We start from the raw sequence: 19,607 nt of genomic DNA, 5'->3' as shown, positions 1-19,607 counted from the left end.
ACATTTCACCGAATCTGTGCACATGACGGGCGGCTCGGGTCTTTTGGACGTAACTGTAGGATGATCAGATAAAGACGTACGTACATTTTGTTTTTATACATATGGAACCCCCCCCCCCGCAAAAAAAAAGCAGCCTACTCTTAAAGTGATAAGCAAACTAGTATTTCATTAACAATTTAAAATACAACGTGCAAATATCAAAATGAGAAGTTTCAACTTTTCAGCATTTATTGGAAATGTACAACTAAAATCTGGCTTGAAAGTTGCTTTCCACAACCAGTGAATATAATACCAAACCGACATATTTATTCTCCAGGAATAAAAGCAAATTAATATAACATGAGTTATTATGCAGTGATTGATATTTCTCCATTGTAAGAACCCCCCAAAAGTAATCAATAATAATCGTATTTAAATCACTGCACCACCTGTAGGGGTCAGTAATACGACACAGTGAAGAACGTGAGACCTTAAATGAGTAAATCTATTTATAAATCACAAGCTAGTGAAACTGATTCGAACATATGATTGTCGGATGAAGACATTATTACACACAGGATCTATTCTAGTAATGCATAATACAATCAAAATGCTAATATATAAATGTACTGCATAGAACAGTTATGCAAAATGTAAACAATATGAGCATTGCTTTATTTTTTTTAGCCTACTAAGAAATGCACAAAGAAAAAGCTATAACATTTTGTGAATAAATTTAGGTTTTATGAGAGTTTTTACAAGAATTTAAATGTATAAAGTAAAGCATTTAAACTTCATTGGGTTTAAATAATTCTTCTAATGTGGGAGATAAAATCCCATTTGAGCCACAGCCCGATAGGGTCTGTGTATTATTAAAAAATTAGATAAGAAGATCAGTTTGATGGGAAATGAAAAAAAGTGGGAAAACAACACTAGCACAGACAAATCAATAGAATCCACATCAAGGTACCAAGGAATACTGGCTTCATAAAATTGCCGACATCTCCAGCACCCATTTCATTTCATGTAAAAAAACAACTTGTGTTTTTACCTTGTACAAATACAGATATTTATATGAGGAGCTAAAAGATGAAAGTGTTCTACCTACCATATGTGATATTGCTTCAGATGCAATAAAAACAGGAAAATCTCAAATCTCAAGAAAATCTACACCTTCCCTTGCACTAATTATGAAACCAATTATACTGTTACGATAATAATGAGCATGTTTTTCAAAGCTGTTTGCTGTTATGTAAAAGTAAATAACACCCAGAGGCCTACTAACATGTGTCCAGGCCCAATCAAATGAAAACACCCAAGAATGACCTTTAACCAACAAAACAAAATCATCACTATGAGAAAAATGTGCTTTCTGTGAATGGTGTTGCACTACAGCTTTAATATTTACTTCATGAGAACAGGGATATGTTGCATAGCTACGCCCCCTTCTCTACACAGTAAAAAACAGCACGAAGTCAATCTGTCCTTTTATTAATGGAATTTTTTTCAGTCTCGTGTCTTCACTTTTTGCTGCGGTAGTGCGCTGCCACCACCAGGTAGCTGTCAGGGCTGAGGTCCTTGATATTAGGGGACTTGCTGCTTATAGGGGATATCTTGCCCTCCACCCTGGAAATCTGGAGCATGCGGCATGGGTCATGTTTCAGCAGGTAGCTCTCAAAGGTCTCCCAGCCTCCACCGACTCGCACCATCACGTGCTTATTGTGCAGCATCTGCGGAAGAAAATAGGATTATGTTGTGATGCTGGTGTGTCAGAAGGGGTGCTTTAATAGATGTGGGTGAACCCTTCTATAGGACTAATGTCATTACCCTGATTGAAGCTTTGGGTTTTAGCTGAACGAACATGTAAGCGCGGCTTTGATGTCAAAGCTTGTTGATTGATGTGGGTGTCCCAAAAGTGGTTGGTATCCCTGGAGGGATTCTTTATCAACCCTGCTGCCCTAACGTCTAGGTGAATTGATTACTAAGAAACTCTTATTTCTTAACTCTAACAGTGATGAGACTGTGTGCAGATGCAGCACTGCTTTGACCTTATGCTCATATAAAAATAAAAGTAGCCCTAAACACAAATGCTTCTGTTAGTAGCAGGCATTTGATGATAAACTAGGCCCATTAAAATTTCCAGTTTTTGATGATGATGGTGCTACAGGAAACATCAAAGGATTAGGTTATTAAAATTCCTTCTGAGTGGGACCTTATGGTCGGTATGAGAAATTATTAATTAATGAGACATTCCCTCAAATAAGTCTGAGGATTATCTACTGGGTCATATATATTTTGTCATGCAAAAAATGCAATGACAAATAGCTGTTGGTGGTAGAATAAAAGTCAAGAGAGCACTGATGTTTGTCAAGTGGGAATTTTTGTTTGTTCTGTTACTGTACCTTCTGCTAATTGTGCACTAATTAAGACGTGTCGGTGTGTAGTCCCCCTAGAGTATATGTAACAAGCAAACCAAGCTTGCCAGCATTAGCTAATAGACAAGGTCTTCCAGTTCTAACTTCTATTGTTATTGGGCAGTTTGTTGAATTTGAATGGGTGCTTAATACTGGCTCCAAAACAAGTTAGTGTTCTTTGACACCCATGTTACAATTTACAACTTCAGAGCAGAAGCAGACACTTTTACAGGCTGTTTTTTTTTTTTTTTTTAGCTAATTACCCACTTAATGATTGTACAGCAGGGTTGAGGTGCAGCAACTTTATTAACATCCAAGAGGTTTGTGCTTCAGTTTTGGTGAGTGGTGTTCTATTGTTTTATTACTGTTACTTTCCCAATTACACCACCCATAAAGTCTACAGGTTAATCAATAAGTGATAGCTTAGCCCAGTAGTTCTCAAACTGCGGGGTAGGCCCCACTGGTGTCCAGGTGGGACATAGATAATCAGGCAATAAATATGAATGGAAGTTAAGTTGAAGCATGTCTGTAAATATAATCAACCTGCCAAGGAATGCTGAGGAAAATTAGCCTATGTGGCTAAGTCTGACACATTTACATCACTGACTCTAAACAAACATCAGCATTACCGAAAAATTTACAGATGTTCACTTTTATATGGTAAATGGACTGGTTCTTATATATCCCTTTTCTACTCTACTGGAGCACTCACGGCACTTTATTTAACATGTTTCCTACACATACACATCCGTGCAAGCACATTTTTCTACGTCTAAATGCTTTCTATTTACCACACTGTGATGAACACATTTGGACCAACTGTGTGTTCAGCATGTTGCCCAAAGATAGTTTGGTATGCAGGCTGTAGCAGCCAGAGAAGCACCAATCTTTCAATAGCTGCCCGCTCTAACTCCTTAACCACAGCCACCCCAATTTCATCGTACAATTTTGTTGACTGATAATTCATACACATGAATTTGCATACAATCTGCAGTGTTAATGGGATATCTTCTGGTAACACTGAACATTTTATGGGTCTGAGTTGACAAGCTGGAAGATCAACTTCCCAACCTACTAGGATAGCTAATAAATATTCAGGTGATTTCATCACTAAAAAGCATAAAACCTTAAATTATATGTCTGGTTAAACAGACACATGCAGTGTTTTTTTTTTCCTATCCCTTTTCTACAACATTTGCTTGAAAACGATGCCACCTGCCACATCAGGGCACATTCCCAAGGTTGGCTACCATGGCAACGTCACCGGTTATAATAAAGAGACGAAATAAAAGGCGCTGGTATATTCGATGATCAGAAGCCTGCATTCCCCAGAGGCTGCACACATAAAACATGTCTGCCTTGCTATGGAGGCTTTTTGCCCCTCTACCTCATTAACACACCATTACACCTCTGAGGAAACAAGCTTGTTTGCTGAATGGCCCTATCTGAAGAAGAGTAAATCCAAAACAAGTTATTATAAAGATTATTTACTCAACTCAAAAATGATTCAGACAAATAGGAAAACAATACATAGTTAAAAAGGGCAAATTACATCATGCAATTGTCACCTCAGTTTGGCCAGATATGACGCTTCTTGCCCTGCAGCAGCATAACATACAACATTTATAGGCCTCTTAAATGAATCAATCGTGAAGGCAGGAGCAGGGCAGTAGATCCAATCATCAGCACCAGGCCTCAGGCTTTGTGATTGTGGATTTAATGGACCTGTGTGATGCAGAGGGGTTTTCAATCACGCTGCTTTGGGACGAGACCCTTGCTGGACTCCAAACCCTTCTCAGTAGGCCAGAGAAGGGCAGAGGCCCGGGGCTGAGCTGGGACAGCACTTCTCACAAAACCACTCTGGTGTTTTTCTGCTCTCTCATTCAAGCTACAACTAGCTCATTTATTCCAGCAGAAGGTCAGCCTCTCCAGCGGCCCAGATTATTGTGAAGTGAGATCTGCTGCACGTCACTGCTGTCCTTGCTCCCAGCTGCCTACAGACAGTGACTGGGCTTACTGTATTCATGCCTTTTCAGTCGACCCAGCTGCTGGGGGGGAAAAAGCCATGTGAGGAATTTTAATTAAAGCATGTTCAGCATGAAGAGTGCTGGCTGGGAGACAGAGGAACAGAGGCTTAACACTTGCTTTGTTTGTCATCCTAAGCAGTATCGCACATACTGAAGGTGTGACTAGTATCCACGATGACACATGGTAACGGATGTTTAATAATGTTGTTATAATTTAGCTATTTTTCAGTATGGCTGCCCATTTATATACTATACGGTATATATTCATCCTCTGCTGCTTGTCCTGAAGCTTTTTTCCCCATTTTTGTTTAAGACTTTTTTGGTTTGTTTTTTAAAAACCAACTACTAACTATTAGTAGTTGCAATACAATGGACAAACAGCAGAGGACATCCAAGAGTAAACTCCCTTTTGCTAATGTACACATACCGCCAGCATGAATCACATCTTTGGAGGTGTAAATCCCGGTTGTGGGTTGCCAAGTAACCAGGATCCCAAGGGGAGAGATGCTACTTCTCCGATCTGTTATTCTCCATTTATCTTTCACGAATCGCCTTTATCTCTCCACTCAGAGAAAGCTGAGTAACATTTCCTGAGCTTAAAGACTGATTGTGTGTGATTATGTTAGTACAACAGCCAGTTCTGGGTCAGACGTATTCCAAGTGGTAAGTTGGTTGTGAGATCATAGGTGAATGTGTGGATGTTGCTTTCTCTTTACAGCAAATGAAAGTAAACATTGTCAAGGCAAAGGCCATTTGTAGACACAATGGATGACCTTCATGCCAAAACCAGCCCCACATATCTGCTATACGACTGGAAAAAGAGTTTGCTTTGCAATGTGAGACGTTATTGTTACAAACCGCAAAGTGGAATGAAAATAAAATGAATGGAATAATTAAAAAAATAAGAAAACGGTTACTGTCATTTTCCACTGCTAGAAATAGACTATTTACTCTTTTTGCCAGTTTGTAAAAGAAGGTTACAATGTAATGTATGATTTACTTTATTTGAACAATGATTTCATAGAGTCATTATTGTATAATGTGTAATATTTGCCTCTGAAGCTTCAGTGCTGGGACTAATGTCTTCATTATTATTTGGACTGAGACTTTATAGTAGTGCATAACAGTGTAATAATAGCAAACTGAATGTGAAACATTCAGAACAGTGACCTGAAAACTAAGCTTAAGGATAAGCTCACCAGTAAAGAACTATGTCCGTTGGGGCCTTCCCAACAATAGACTTTTTCCACTGAACAGTTTTATGCTAATATCCAAAACCTGATAATTTGATAACCTCATATGAAAGTGATACAAGTGAAAAAACGATTATGTTAATTATTATATACAGTACTGTGCAAAAATCTTGAGCCATCACTCATTTCCTTATATTTTGCAAGGAAAATAGGAAACATTGAAAATAGAATATATAAGGCAAAAACAGAGTTTGTACAAGTCTAACATGATTGAAGGTCAGTATTTGGTATGACTACGTTTATACTACAACACAGCCTCAACTCTCTTAGGGAAGCTTTTTATAAATTTATTTAAGCAGTCTTCTTGAAGGACATCCAAAGATTTTATCTGGATATTGGCCACCGTTTCTTGGATTCTCTGTCAAGATGATCCCAAGCTGCCTGAATAATGTTGAGGCCGAGCTCTGGCAAGGCCAATCCTTGACTGATTGCATCCTTTTACTGCACTGACAGTGTATTTGGGATCATTGTTATGCTGAAAAATGAAACTGAAACTGTCAGTCAAATGCTTTCCAGGTGGTATTGCTTGGTAGATCAAAATCTGACAGTACCTTTTTGTGTTCATAATTCCATCCACTTTAACAAGATCCCCAACACCACTGGCTGAAATGCACCCCCAAGCAATCACTGTGTTTTTAAGATTGCTGTAGTTGTATCTCTCTTGTGACCTGCCCCATACATATTGATGATTTTGATTTTCAGTTCAGTTTTGTGGCATACCACAGCCATTTTTCCCTGATTCCCTTCCTCTGTATCTCATTGTACAACTGTATAGTGACAATAAAGGCATTCTATTCTATTCTTAAGAATTAGCCACCCTTCCGCTGAGAGTATCTCTGATGCGGCTGCAGTGAATAGTGGATGAATCAGCTCAGGTCCTGCCTCAGGTCTTTGGTGGATTTTTCCCCCCCCATTTCTTAAGGACGGAACTTTCAGAACCTGTTCATATGCTCTAGATATTTTTCTTAGGCCTGCAACTTCATTTCTCCTCTATTTGTCCATTTTCCTCAAAAATTTTAAGGACATATTGCACACCACATGTCAAGTGTTTGGCTAATAGCTCTTTGGGAATCACTTTGTTGTTGCAAAAATACTATTTTATTCATGTAAAATGGTGACATTTTCCTGGATGCAACGAAAGAAATGGGGACAAATTATGTTTTTGTGACAGACTGCTAATAACAAGGTGCCTAAAGATAGACGATTTGCTAAGGTCTCTGTCGCGTGCAGACGCAAGACTGGGCCATCTTTTGAGTTATGTGCGTTTTTTATGCTTCAATGAGTCATAGGTTAGTGTTAAGTGGCATAACAAACCAAAAAAACATTCTCCTGAAACTGGTCGGGTACAAGGACTGGACTCAAAATGAGGGAAAAAACAGCCAATATCCAAAGAAAAACTTGGAAAGACTTGCAAAAAGCCTGGAGAAGTATTCCTCAAGACTGCTTTTAAAAAATCCAAGAAAGTCTGGCTCCTTGGAAGCAAAATACAAAGAAACGAGGACTTTTGTACAATACTGTAACACACTCACCCGAATAAAGAGCATCTTCTCCCCAACACGATATCGACCCTGCGACTGTCTCTCTACACAGAACTTATTTGCACATCTGCAAGGTGGATCATTGGCGATATGTCTTACCTGTTTTGACAAAAACAAACATTGATGTTTTTCCTCTGATAAGTTAAGTAGAAACAGCAAACAGAGGTGAACACTTGCTAACTTACGGCATCATCCAAAAGCTTCCCTGTGCTTTTTTTGATAGAAGTCACTTTGGTAGGAGTTGGGGATGGGGAAGGGGATGGGGAAGGAGATGAAGAGGGTGATGGAGGGACAGGCTGAGCTGGAGATACAGGTGACGGAGGAGGTAGAGGCGCTTTCTCTTCTTGCTCAATCTCTTTCTCCAGTTTTATAAGGCCAGGAGGCTCCACATTGTACCTAGATGAGGAATAAAAGAGACACGGAAATTATGAAAGGATTTGCAAAACAATCCAAAGACATACACAGGAAAATCTAGACAATCAAGGAGGAAAATGTAAAAACCAAGAGCATACCGTGATGCTATCCGGCCCAGCTCTAAAAGACAAAGGCAGACTTCTCGTGGCTGCTTATGAAGAACTGCAAAAAGAGATCACCTTTTAGGATTTGGTGATTAAAATACTGTACTGTATCTGGATGAAGGTGATGAATGAGAATGAGTGGCTGTGTGATGGTGAAATGGACATAAAAACAAGCTTATGAACTTCATGCAATCACATGGTCCTCTCTAATCCTGTTCATCCCAAACCAAATGGAAAGAATACTGCTCACATGTTCATTTTAACCACTTCAGAGGGTAACGGTAACCACGGCAAATAATAGATCAAACCAGACTGTGGACACACAAAGCATGAATAATGTGACACACCACACCATGCAATATAGAAAGAATATATCCACTGCGTGATAGCAAACCTGATGTTGTTACACCTACTGCTGAACTGACAAATCCATCCAGAGAAAGTAAGAGGGAAGGAAAGAAAGAAAAAAAAGACATTCGTCAGCTGGATTGTTCACTGAAGCATTTTATTACAATCACATGTCCACTGGATTCGAAGGCGATTATAGTTCACTGCAGCTAGCTCACTGCGTGTGTGTATATCCTGGAATCCAGAAATGATTTACATAGCTTGAATATTTTTAGCAATGGCTGATCAACCTTTTAGTCAAAAATATGGCAAGAATTTATGACTATTCTGCGTATTTGTGCTCTTGTCAGGGGCACATCTGATTATGAGGGAAATATTTCAGTCCGGGCATATCTTTGCTGCAAGGACACTGCAGTGAAATAACGTGCAAGAAAGCTCTGCGAAAGATCAGAAAGACACAGATAAACACTGAGAGAGCGAATGAGGAAGAGAGAAAAATATCCCTACTGTGCGCTGAGGAAAACATTTGCATACTGTTGGCCTACTTTCTCACCATCTCACACCTTTATGTCCACGCTCCTGTAGTTTTACTTTAGATGTTTTGTGCATGAGTGCATTGTATGAGATTCCCTTATTGTCAGGTAGAGCTGCTCCCATCACTGTGCTACCCGGACTGTGAGCTTTTTGAGCACGTCAAAGAAGGTGAGGCTCGGTCTGGTGATGTGAGGCTTCTAATCCTCAGAGGGGAGGAGAGGGAAGCAGGCCAACCTGCATGTCACTGTACCTGTACAATCAGGCCATTCACAGAAGATAGAAATCTGAGCCCACTGCCCCAGCAGTGCCAGGGATAACCAAAGCCTGAGAGAACTGAATCTTTGTGAGGAAAGTGATGCCTGTTTATGTACCCGGTCTGTCCTACATCTTGACATTTTCGCAGGGTGAGAAATAAAAACAGACTCACCTAAACCCTCTGACTCAAACAGACATGTTTCTCCAACTCCGACCTCACGACACCAGGCCAGGAAGTTGGCTGTGTTGTCCCGTGCAAAGAAGGAGCCGGATGGAGCGCTCCGCCGACACGGTATCCTCCGATTGGGAATTCTCTGTCACAGACACAGAGAAGAACCCCCTTACTTTCACTTAAACAAGATCGGATTTAAACATCTTATTCTGCAGTTTAACAAAGAAAGGACAAAAGTCCTCCAGAGTGACTTGTTCGAACCAATACCCAGAGCTCCACCAAAACACAGAGCCACATTATCTACATCTACACTGATGTCTGCTGAGGCTCTGATTTCAGCCCAGGATCAAGAACCCTTCCCATTGAGATCAATATGAGAAATGACGGGTTTGAAAACCTGTGCTACTTTACCAGGCTGTCTATGATTTGGGCTCAAATGACATGCTTATGGGTTTCAGCCCCCACACGGTCTGTTCGGGGAGATTTATGCGCTTTGCTGTGGTTTTATACAGGATATGTGTGTCTGTGCTTTGAGAAAGGTGGAATGAGCTCATGCTGGAAATATGCAAGCTTTTGTGGGTATTTTTCTTTTCATTCCAGACTCTCCTTTTGACTTTTTTTTTAGGGGATCTTTTGTGTTAAATGACTTTGCATTCCCGGATAAATATTCAACTTTGCCAAGGTTGTTTTGTTTTTTTTCATCTAACAATCAGATGAATGTATTATTATTTCTGCCTTGGCTGCCAAATGATCTGCACCTTTGAATGTCTAATGATTGCACAGGAGGTAGGGGACTTCTGGAAAAGATTATCTTTAAACATATGGGAATAATAATAAGGAAAAGGAACTGCTATGCTTGAAATGAGCAACGACAGCTATAATCAAATTATTTCATTCAAAGAATTTAAATACCTCAACATGCACACATGAGATGAGCAGTTTGACACTTTAAAAATACATTTACTTGGTACTTTCTTACTTTAAGAGGTAGATGAGAAGATTATGCTATTATCACATATGTTAGTTGGAGGTTGAACTGTCTTCGACTGACATCTCTGTTTTTGCACTGGTTAAGCAAATATGTGGTGTGCTTTATGGGTGCAAGCGGACAGATTTCATGAACTTTGTACAGAGCCGGGCTACTTTTTCCTCTCCAAGCCTTTCTGCTGAGATAACCAGCAGCTGCGTCTAGCTTCATGGCCCTTCCTTTCCCTGTAAAAAAAATCCCTTTTGGTCAATGCTACTTATTTACGATGTTTGATCTTCTCATCTCACTCTCCTGCCGAAACCAAGTCTTGAACATTGCACTTTTGCTTAAAATTTCAGTGCTATAGCAATAAGTTCCCCCAGTTATTGAAATGACTGTACAAAAATCAGCCTGTCAAAGTGTTATGACAAGAACGAAAACAACCTTTGCTCATCTGGACTTAATACTGATTGATATAAACACATGGGAAGACGTCTGGAGCACAGCATCTGCAAAGTGTGATTGATGGTACCCCTGTGCTGTAGTCACAGGCCCACTTCACACACCACATCGACTTATAACAGGGCTTGAACACAGATGGATGTCCTCTTTTAAGTGGTGAAATCTGATAGCAAACAACTAGAGCTGATCAAATGCCACGACAAGCATAAAGACTCATTGGATGACATACTGTGTATCAGACATGAATAACACGGTTAATCTTTTAATGAAAACCCTTAATTCAGACAAACAGAATCAAATCACGCTCGCTGCACAATATCATAATGCAGCTTTGTTTCATTTTAAAGCCTATCCAAGGACTCTCTCTCTCCCTCTGTTGGCATTCACAATCAATAGACTCCTCTATTTCGGCAGCTCCTCTGCTGTCTCACGGTCATTGACCTCAAGTATTTCCTCACATCTGTGCTGCTGCGCTCACACTGAGATCAGGAGACCCACTGACATCAGCACAGTAATGCTTCAGTGCAAACATCAACAACTCTCACTGAAGGACCAACAAACATCTTTTACTTCTTGCCTTCCGAACAGAGGCACGAACATGACCCAATCACAGTTTTTGCTGCATGCCACTGAGACCAGCTGTCACTTCAGCATTTAAATATCTGCAATAAACAGATACTGAAGGTAAATATCCATCTTTTAACATATATTTTTGAACTTTTGAGGATGTATCCATGGGGTTTTTATAATATATGGGGCATAAATAGAAACATTTTTCTTTTGCCTAGTTGTTTTTGTTGTTTTAGTCACCAACCCCATAAATATACATCTGGACAGACTGATTGGGTGAAATTACAGGTAACCACTCTCAAGGCACCCGTTTTAATGAAATTCATTAAATCCTCAGTCAAGGCTCACAAGAAAAGAACGTTTAATGCTGTTCTCCCAAATCTCACAGGGGATGTGGGGCCCCATCAGTTAACGTGTCCTTGCTAGCCTTATTTTTTTTTCTTTTTTGCCCTGTTGAAGGCAAGAGGCCCCCATCCCCCCATCCCACTTTATGTGCACTTCTTTCTAAAATTGTGGAGTTCTTTGCAAAGTAGGAATTCACGGGCGTAGTCATCAAGAGCGTCTTTCTGCCTCTGTGCTACTTTCCAAATGTTGTGTTGGGATATCCTTTTGTATTTAGATGTGAAAAAGACCATTACATGTGGAAGTGGTTTTAAATAGTGACTGTCAGTCAATCTGACCTAATAAGTGTCTGCTCAGATGATGTTTTCATACTCAGGAACAATGCTCTGTGAAATCGTTCAAGCTGATAGTCTGGGAAGATTTTCAGCCAAGATTTAACTTTCAGATTAGTGTTTTCACTGTAACCTGTATCACACAGGACTATTGCAGTCTCTCTGTACCTTGCTGTTGCCAAGGGTAGGCAGATCTCCATTACTCTGCCTGAACTTCTCCTGCAGTGTCTCAGCCAGCTGGCACAACAGGAAGCCATTGTCTAAGCGGTCCATGAAGCTCTCAGCAGTGATTTCCAGACCTGAGCAGGAGACACATAAAGAAAGAGCAGCGCCACAAGTTTAAAAAATATACATATAGCGTAAGGAAATAAAATTTAATCTCCACTTCACTCCGAGTTGCGGTCAAACCTGACGCAGTGCTGTTGATTCCTAAAACCGTTTTAATGACCGAGCGTCGCGTTTGTGGCGGCTCTGGAGGAGCCAAAAGCTGAAATAGTACAACATGATTTGAGAGGATCTGGGGGATTTCCTGGTCACACACCGTGGGATGGCAACTACGGGGATGCATAAAAAAATCCAAAAAAAACGTGGCATCTGTTTGTACACAGTAATGCCTCATTATCCTGTGCATTTGCAGAGCTACGTTGGTGATCAACATGTGGTGTCCAGTTGACTGACTTCCAGAGGACCATTCTTTCTTAGTTAGATCATCGTGAAATAGGAGGTGGTGGCAGGGGGGTGTCTGTGGAAAGAAACTGGAGATATTTTTTTTTTATCCCTTTTCTCTTTCTTATTGGAGGAGGGGTTTAGGGGTTCAATGTTTAATGAGTTCCAAATGTTGCAATTGAGCCCAGAAAAGAGAGATTGAAATCTTGAGAAACACTCAGTGAGTCTTATACTCTACTCGTACGACCCTCGTTCCACGCTGTGAGAGGAAAATATCTTTCACCGGGCTCCAATAGAAGTATAGTAAAATTAAATATTTAATCATACGAGTTGCCCAGTTCCTTCAATCTGACTTGAGATCATCTTACACTGGGAATATATTAGGATCAGTGAGCTCTGACCGTTTGCAAACTCAGCCTTCTCCTTGCATTAAAACTACAATTAAACACCTGTTAAGTTTCTTGGGTTTTTCTTGCACTGCTAAACAACTGAACAACTGTCCACAGACAAATGCACAAAGACAAACATAAACACCTGCCAAGTGCTTTAAACCACCTTTGTGGTAGTTCCTGCTTAAGTAAGTGTCTTGAGGAGCACATTTTGCCATGATGACAGACAAAAAGACAGACTCGGGAAGTGAAAACAATACGAGCCAAGCTGTTACCGCTTTGACAACAATGACTCATCAGTATAACCAAACATATGCCTCCCACACGGCAGCGGGCCACACGGCAGGTCTCACCTGAAACTGTAATCAAGGATGTCAGCATCTTGTTTCACAGAATAAAAAAAAAATACTGAGCAAATACAGAACTTGGCCTAAACCAACAAATTAATTCTGTAGTGTTTATTCACTGGAAACACTTGCATGCTCCTGCTTCTGAACCCTTTAGTTCCATGGCTTTCTGGCTCAGCTGGTTCCAGTGCAAACACACACACAGCCAGAGATAACGCGGAAGACACTGAAGTTGTTTTAAGTTGTTTACACACAGACATGAGAGAGTCTCAGGAACCTTATAGTTGGTTTGAAAAGTGTCTGTTATATGCATCCAGGAGTAACTCCCAGTCATAACACATACAGTAGTTCTTAAGCATATTTTAAACAAAAAGCACAGTCTATGAAGCGTTTAGCACCAGGGCCAGCGGAGGCCCTTGGTTTTGTGTAACAAGAAACAATCAAGCAGTTCATACTTATCTCTTCTAACATATAGGTGCGACCTTGTTAATAACCTAAAAGCAGTACAAACATGATAATTACAAACACAAACCAACATACTTATGACAAAAGCTAGAGTAAACGTGCTGCATGTGTGTATTTTTGTGTGTTCACTCATACACTGGCTTCCTCATTAGCACTCAGTCATTGAAATTTTGAGAACTTGACTCTAACAAATTTAAAATTCTGATGAAACACTGGTTAACAGACAGTTTACATCTCTGAAACCCAACTAACAAATACATAATTCTTACTCTGGTGGCAGCCTTTGTAAGAATATTTATGAGCTGACTCTGGTGAGTCATTGGTGCAAGAATGCTTAAGAAAACATCATGGAAATGACTGTAGGTTCTCTAAGGTATTTCACTAATGATATCCATGTTTAATACAAATTTTTCCCTGGCTCTAGGAACAAACAAAAAGAAACAACAACAAAAAAACCATACAAAACTCATTCATACACACCCATTCAAATCAGATCAAAGTGCACTGTGCTTTTGTTTTGTGGCTGCGCTGTTAAAGAAGTACAGCGCAGAGAATTGTTTATTATGCAACCACATCCTTGCACAGTGCTGATGCTCCCACCCACTGTGCATTATTTAAGAACAGTTAATGGTGTCCATTATTCATTTAAAGTAAATCTATGAAAGAGCGTTGCAACTGGAACAGGTCCACACAATCTGGGGACTTTAAAATAGTTTGTAATGAGGTGCGGATTGATCACAATCCCCTGCAGAGGTGTTTACATCAGCAAAGACCAGTCGAGTTAATTTTAGACACAAAGCAATGAAATGTGCAGGATTTTTTCAAAGCCAAGCTATTTCTAAGCCTGTGTATCCAATGAATCTACAAACCACACCCTGATTTTTTAAATTTATTTTATTTCGCACAGCTAGCAAAACATCTGAGAAATGAATGATTTAAAACACATTTTAACCACAGTTCAGGAATATAACTGTAACTTTATATATGTAATAGTATTACTACTCCTCAAGGCGATTGTTGTTATGATTTGGCCCTATATAAATATAACTGAATTAAATTCGCTTTGCTTAGCGAATTAAACCATGTTATAAACTATAACTCGTGGTAATAAATCCTCACTGTTAATAGCATGTGTTTCTTGCTCGTTAGTGTGACTTACCAAGAATATTAGTGAGCCACAGGGCCAGGTCTTCCTTCATAGGCAGCAGGCTGGCCTCATGTCGACTGGAAAGCCACTGTTGGTACTGCTGCATGTCTGTCAGGCCGGGCCCGCTGGGCTGTTTGGGGCTCAGGGAACTGCACATGGTTCCCTATTCATCAGCAGGAGAAGGTTAAGACAGTCCAATGATATAGAATTCATGAACATGTAAGATATCTGTAATATTATGCAAGCAGATACAATGTGCAGCTCCAGTGTGCAGTATAGCAGATCTTCAAAACATTAATAAAGGAGGTACATATTATCCAGATACCTCAGCATATTAATTGGACTCCATCTAAGTCCTGCTAATAAATGCTTTGTTGTTGTAGCAGGCAACAAAACCATCATGTTCTTCTCTATACATGCATATGTTTGAGTATGCACCCATGTATGTATGTATATACATACATGAGCCCCAACATTAAAACCATTAAGTGGTGAAGTGAAAAAAACATTGATCATATTGTTAAAAAGCAGCGTTCAGCTGGAAAGAACTGGAAAAACTCTGCCAGACATCAGCAGCAGCCTCCCCCAGCGGGACGATGTACCTCATCAAATGGCAAAAACAGCTCAGGAATGGCTCAAAGAACATGACAAAGAGTCCAAGACATTCCCTCCAACCAAGTCCCCTGATCACACTGTAACGCAGACCCACTCCTGCACACTTCACAGTCAGCATTACTTAGATTACAAAGGTTCTTCAGTTATCTGCACAATGAGCTGATTTTCAACTTTGCTGTTAGCTTTGTGTTAATACTTAAACAATAAAAGAAAGATCCTGTGTCCTCACTAGGATAGGGATTCATGCCAGTGTGTGGCACTGTAGTTCAAGGTTGATACTATTAACTGGTAAATGGGACAATTCATCTCAGGCAATGTTTCTGAGTAATGCTAAAGTAATGTAACAAGTACTGCGAGGAATTACTCTCTCCAGGGAATAATTAGGTGATGCAATGCATCACTTAATTCAATTTAGAGTTGCCAGGAGGTGGGCTGGAACCTATCTCAGCTGTCACAGGGCAAGAGCTGGGGTACACTCTAGGAAAGGGCTTCTTCAATTCATTTGATATCAAAAAGGAAAAAAACAAAAAACAAAAAGAGAAATTCCCAGTGTTATACCCATTCAGTTGACAGTGATGCAAAACAGAGTGAATCGGAGAATTCTCATATGTAATAACCTTAAACCAGAGGTTCATTTACCTTCAAAGTAGTTACACATTTTCTGGAAATATACTAATCCGTCATTTCAGCTCTAGTTAGCATCCTCCAAATATTGTGCAGCTCTTTTGAAAGCTTAAACAAAGTTGGTTTCAGCGGTCATGATATGTCACGATAACAGAAGGAACCTCTGAACATGTGTGTGTTTTATACTCGTGATCTAAACGGATCCTCACAATAAAATTCTTCTGTATTAGCTATCATTCATGTTGCATATTCACAAAAGGGGCAGAGGAGGAGCAAGCTGAAACAGGAAAGGAGAGCAGCTTTGTTCTCCTGGTCAAAATCCTGGTATGGATTACAATAAACCTGATGACATTAGAGAGCACCATTTCTTTCCACCCCTTCTTTGGACAAGAGACACTTTTATACCAGCCAGACTGGTACAGTAGGACTTTTATTCAACCAACAAAGAGCTCCTTCAAATTACTCTGCCATCTATTAAGCAGTCTATCCAGCGGTGCATATCAGCCCATCACAGTCAACAGTGCAGCAGGTCTTGCGTTACAGGTTGATGGACAGATTGCATTTGACATCAGTACTTGGAACAATATTTAACTGCTGCTTATTTCCTTGAAAGTGAAGTCACTGAGTAAATTAGCATTTGGCCCAGTCTTTTCCAATACCAGGCTACAGTGCGCCAAGGGTGCACCGCATTAGCTGCAATATGAAAATCTTTCAGATATCAGTCCAGTGTCACTCCATTAACGGATTTGCGGTGGAGAAGAGTGAGTGCCTGACAAAACAACTGGGCACCAGATGCAAGACCTGAGCTGTGTAACAGGGCACATCAGCAGCACTGCAAGCGTCAATCTGTTCTCTAAAGTACTCTGACATAGAAAAACGATGCAATGCAGACAGAAAGGAGACACCCCAACCTTTAGAGCATAGAGGTAGTGGCATAACGGGGATTTAAAGGCTCCCAAAGTACTCAAGAGTTTCTATTTTAAAATAACAAATAAGATATGAGCAAAATGTCTTTTCTCTGTTACATACAGAACAGACATCTTAAGTCTGGTATCATTACAGCTTACCTAACAGCCAATGATGAAGTGACTTTGTTCTCCTTTTTTCTGGTAAAGTTCTTTGTCCGGGGTTCTTTAAAGAAACAGAAAGTTACTTGAAGAGAATTCACATTCTTGAAATCTTGTTGTTGCATTTTAAAGGTTTTGCCTCCACCGCTTCCTCCAAGCAGGAACATTTCACATACCCTCTGGCACGCAAATAAAAACAGGATATCGGATGCAAATTGCAAGAAGAGCTTATTTAAACAAGGAAGCTGCCACGAACAAGTAGTTCAAAGCACGCGGTGGATGAAAATTTCCTGTGAATACTGAGTGAGTGCAGCACGATATGAGGAATCTGACCTTTAAAGCTGTGTAACATTTCAAGGTCCGTCTGGAGTTGGCTGCAACTAAATGGCACCGTGATGCAAAACTGGACATCAGGACCTTGATGTCCGACCAAGGCTGTCAGATCTTTGAGAAGGCAACTTCTACTCGCTTGCATACACACACAAAAGTCTGGAGCTCGGCGCTCACACACAGGTGCTACATTCCCATGTCCACTGGTGAAGGCTGACAGACAGAACAAGGGCACTAGGATGTCTCATGTCTCCCAGTGCAAGAGCTTAACAAGCTCATTCCCTGTGCTGCGTCAGTGGGCAATGCATCAAGCTGCTATTTTACGTATTGTTATTGTACATTTTCCTTATTAAAGCTGTATGGTATAAAAACTTTCTGAAAGATTCTTATGTGTCTTCTCACATGTCACTTTAAATTAACTTAAAATTCACTACAATTTTCTTGCTTTGTTTGAATTCGCACATACTAGTCTCTGTTCAATAAATCTTCATGTCAACCTTGGTTCAGTTTTATTGTTCTTGACAAGATCGTAAACAAACATCGAGCTCAATTTTCACCATTTTTTCCCCAAGAAAATAGCCCCGGCCAGCTGTTGTAAAACATACCTGGTTCCTCTCACCATACTGTTTCCTGACATGTTTTGCTTCAGCAGCCTGCACTCTGCTAAACTGCGTGTATTTTAAGAATCTGGTTCATGATCGAATGCTAGGCTTTGTGCATTCACAAAGAGATCCCACTTTTCAACCCAAAACATTAAAAAAAAAATATATAGAAATACAAAATTTACATTCATCCTGAGTCATCTCGTGACTTCACTAAAGCCATGCTAATGTGCCACGGTTGGCTGCAGATTGCTTCGGGAAAGGCATATGGATGGGAATTTTGACTGATGAATCACATTAGAAAGTACAAGAGCGGCTCTGTCCTCGTAACCCTCTTTGCCCTGCGTGCCCTCCTCCACTACAACAGTTAGCCGATCCGATCTGGAGGTTGATTTGTCCATCTAAATAAGGACACTCAGCATGTTTCTACTGCTGACAAGTAATCTGTTGTGTTCAGGTATCAGATTGCTTGAGGTGCTACAGTCAATGAAGCACACTGTCTGTATGGGAATCTGCACTTAAGTCTTACAAATGAAATGATTTCATAATGGAATATGCAACCTCAGACCTTTGATTAAGGAAACATTTGAACTGTCAACAAACCAAAGTTCAGGCTGACTGTATGTCAAGAAAACAGATAAAATGAGCTATTTTTATAGTTTCTCTGAATTTGGTGCCAGGGCTTGGTTTTGGGTAGAACTGTATTGGCCTCTCACTTCATTTACAACTGCAATAAGGCTTTTTAGGTTGTCTCCTTCTTTACAGCTGTCACAAATAAAGCGCCCACAACAGACAATTTACCACTCTTGAAATAGGTCCAAGGGAGGACGCTTGATGAGTTATGACTCAAATCCAGCAGAGCGCCTGCTAATTAAAAACCAATGAAGTGACTGAGAGCAGCTAGTACACAAAATATATGATATTCCGTTTAATTACAGATGTCTGGTGTTAACTCTGAAAGGAGTAAAAAGGCAAGCACCTTCCTGTCAACTGTCAAGAAGTAAGATTCAACCAAGCCCCCCTCAACTGTTAAATGAGTTTCATTAGATGGTATTGTTCTGCAAAGCACACAAAAGGAAGAGATTGCAAAGGGTACTTTCTAAAAATGATCTAAACCTAAAACAGAAATGCAAGTATGAATAGTCTGACAGTCATACAGCAACAGTGTAAAAGTAGCGAAAAATGTCCTGAATGAAAAGCTTCTCGTGTGTGCTCACCCTGAGGGTTCAGCTCGCTGGTGCGCTCCTTCCTCTCACTCGTCCTGTGAGATGCTGGTTCCCAATTTTCATGCTTTTCACAGTGGTGCACCGACCCACAGGTTAGCCTCCAAAATCACAAACCAGTGTGTACCGGGGTGATCTTTCTCGCTGCACAAGCTGACTGCACAAGCACACGCATACGCGCGCACACATATACTCACTCACAGCAGGCTACGCTGCTGCTGCTGATTATGATGATGGGAGGAAAGTTTGGTCGTGTTGGCACTGCCTCTTCTTTGTGTTCCCTCTGTAACATTTTTTTCTGGCCTGAGTTTCTATTCTTCCAAACGCTTTGATGTAAAGTTTTTGTCTGTGTGTGCAACTGTGCTGTTTGATCCATCTAGTCGCATTGTTATTATATCAAGACTGGTTCATTTAGGCGTAA

The 19,607-nt window shown here is 40.3% G+C and overlaps 1 protein-coding gene across 4 annotated transcripts; it reads right to left on the bottom strand.

Moving 5' to 3' along the window:
• Positions 1-192: 192 nt before the first annotated feature.
• gas2a (growth arrest-specific 2a) lies at positions 193-19,595 on the bottom strand. Of its 4 annotated transcripts, none has more exons than XM_086298930.1 (10): positions 19,181-19,584; positions 17,032-17,095; positions 14,738-14,888; positions 11,880-12,010; positions 9,039-9,180; positions 8,124-8,144; positions 7,724-7,787; positions 7,397-7,607; positions 7,203-7,310; positions 193-1,709 (listed from the first exon to the last, which is right to left on the bottom strand). In XM_086298930.1, exons 3-10 carry the CDS (start codon positions 14,880-14,882, stop codon positions 1,500-1,502), a joined length of 1,032 nt encoding a protein of 343 aa, XP_086155056.1. In that variant the 5' UTR covers positions 14,883-14,888; positions 17,032-17,095; positions 19,181-19,584; the 3' UTR covers positions 193-1,499. The 4 variants fall into 4 exon arrangements, with proteins under 4 accessions (XP_086155056.1, XP_086155057.1, XP_086155059.1 ...); XM_086298931.1 differs by lacking the exon at positions 19,181-19,584 and adding an exon at positions 17,208-19,170; XM_086298934.1 differs by lacking the exon at positions 193-1,709 and adding an exon at positions 1,718-4,438 and having other exon boundaries at positions 19,181-19,595.
• Positions 19,596-19,607: the final 12 nt, after the last annotated feature.

Source organism: Aulonocara sp. 'chitande type north' Nkhata Bay, linkage group LG7, assembly GCF_057382095.1.
Source record: "Aulonocara sp. 'chitande type north' Nkhata Bay isolate Kocher_YH1m ecotype deep benthic linkage group LG7, A_spYH_male_GT1.1, whole genome shotgun sequence".
In the NCBI taxonomy this organism is placed as follows: domain Eukaryota; kingdom Metazoa; phylum Chordata; class Actinopteri; order Cichliformes; family Cichlidae; genus Aulonocara; species Aulonocara sp. 'chitande type north' Nkhata Bay.
The sequence above is the reverse complement of the archived record's forward strand: the minus strand, read 5'-3'. Positions and strand labels throughout refer to the sequence as shown.

Bases quoted from the DNA above. Each gene is read 5' to 3' on its own strand.
- gas2a (XM_086298930.1), bottom strand. From the start codon at position 14,882: ATGTGCAGTTCCCTGAGCCCCAAACAGCCCAGCGGGCCCGGCCTGACA. The intron at 12,011-14,737 runs GTAAGTCACACT...TCTCCTGCTCAG, and splicing joins GTGGCTCACTAATATTCTTG to GTCTGGAAATCACTGCTGAG. The intron at 1,710-7,202 runs GTGAGTGTGTTA...TTTCTTCCGCAG, and splicing joins AGAAGATGCTCTTTATTCGG to ATGCTGCACAATAAGCACGT.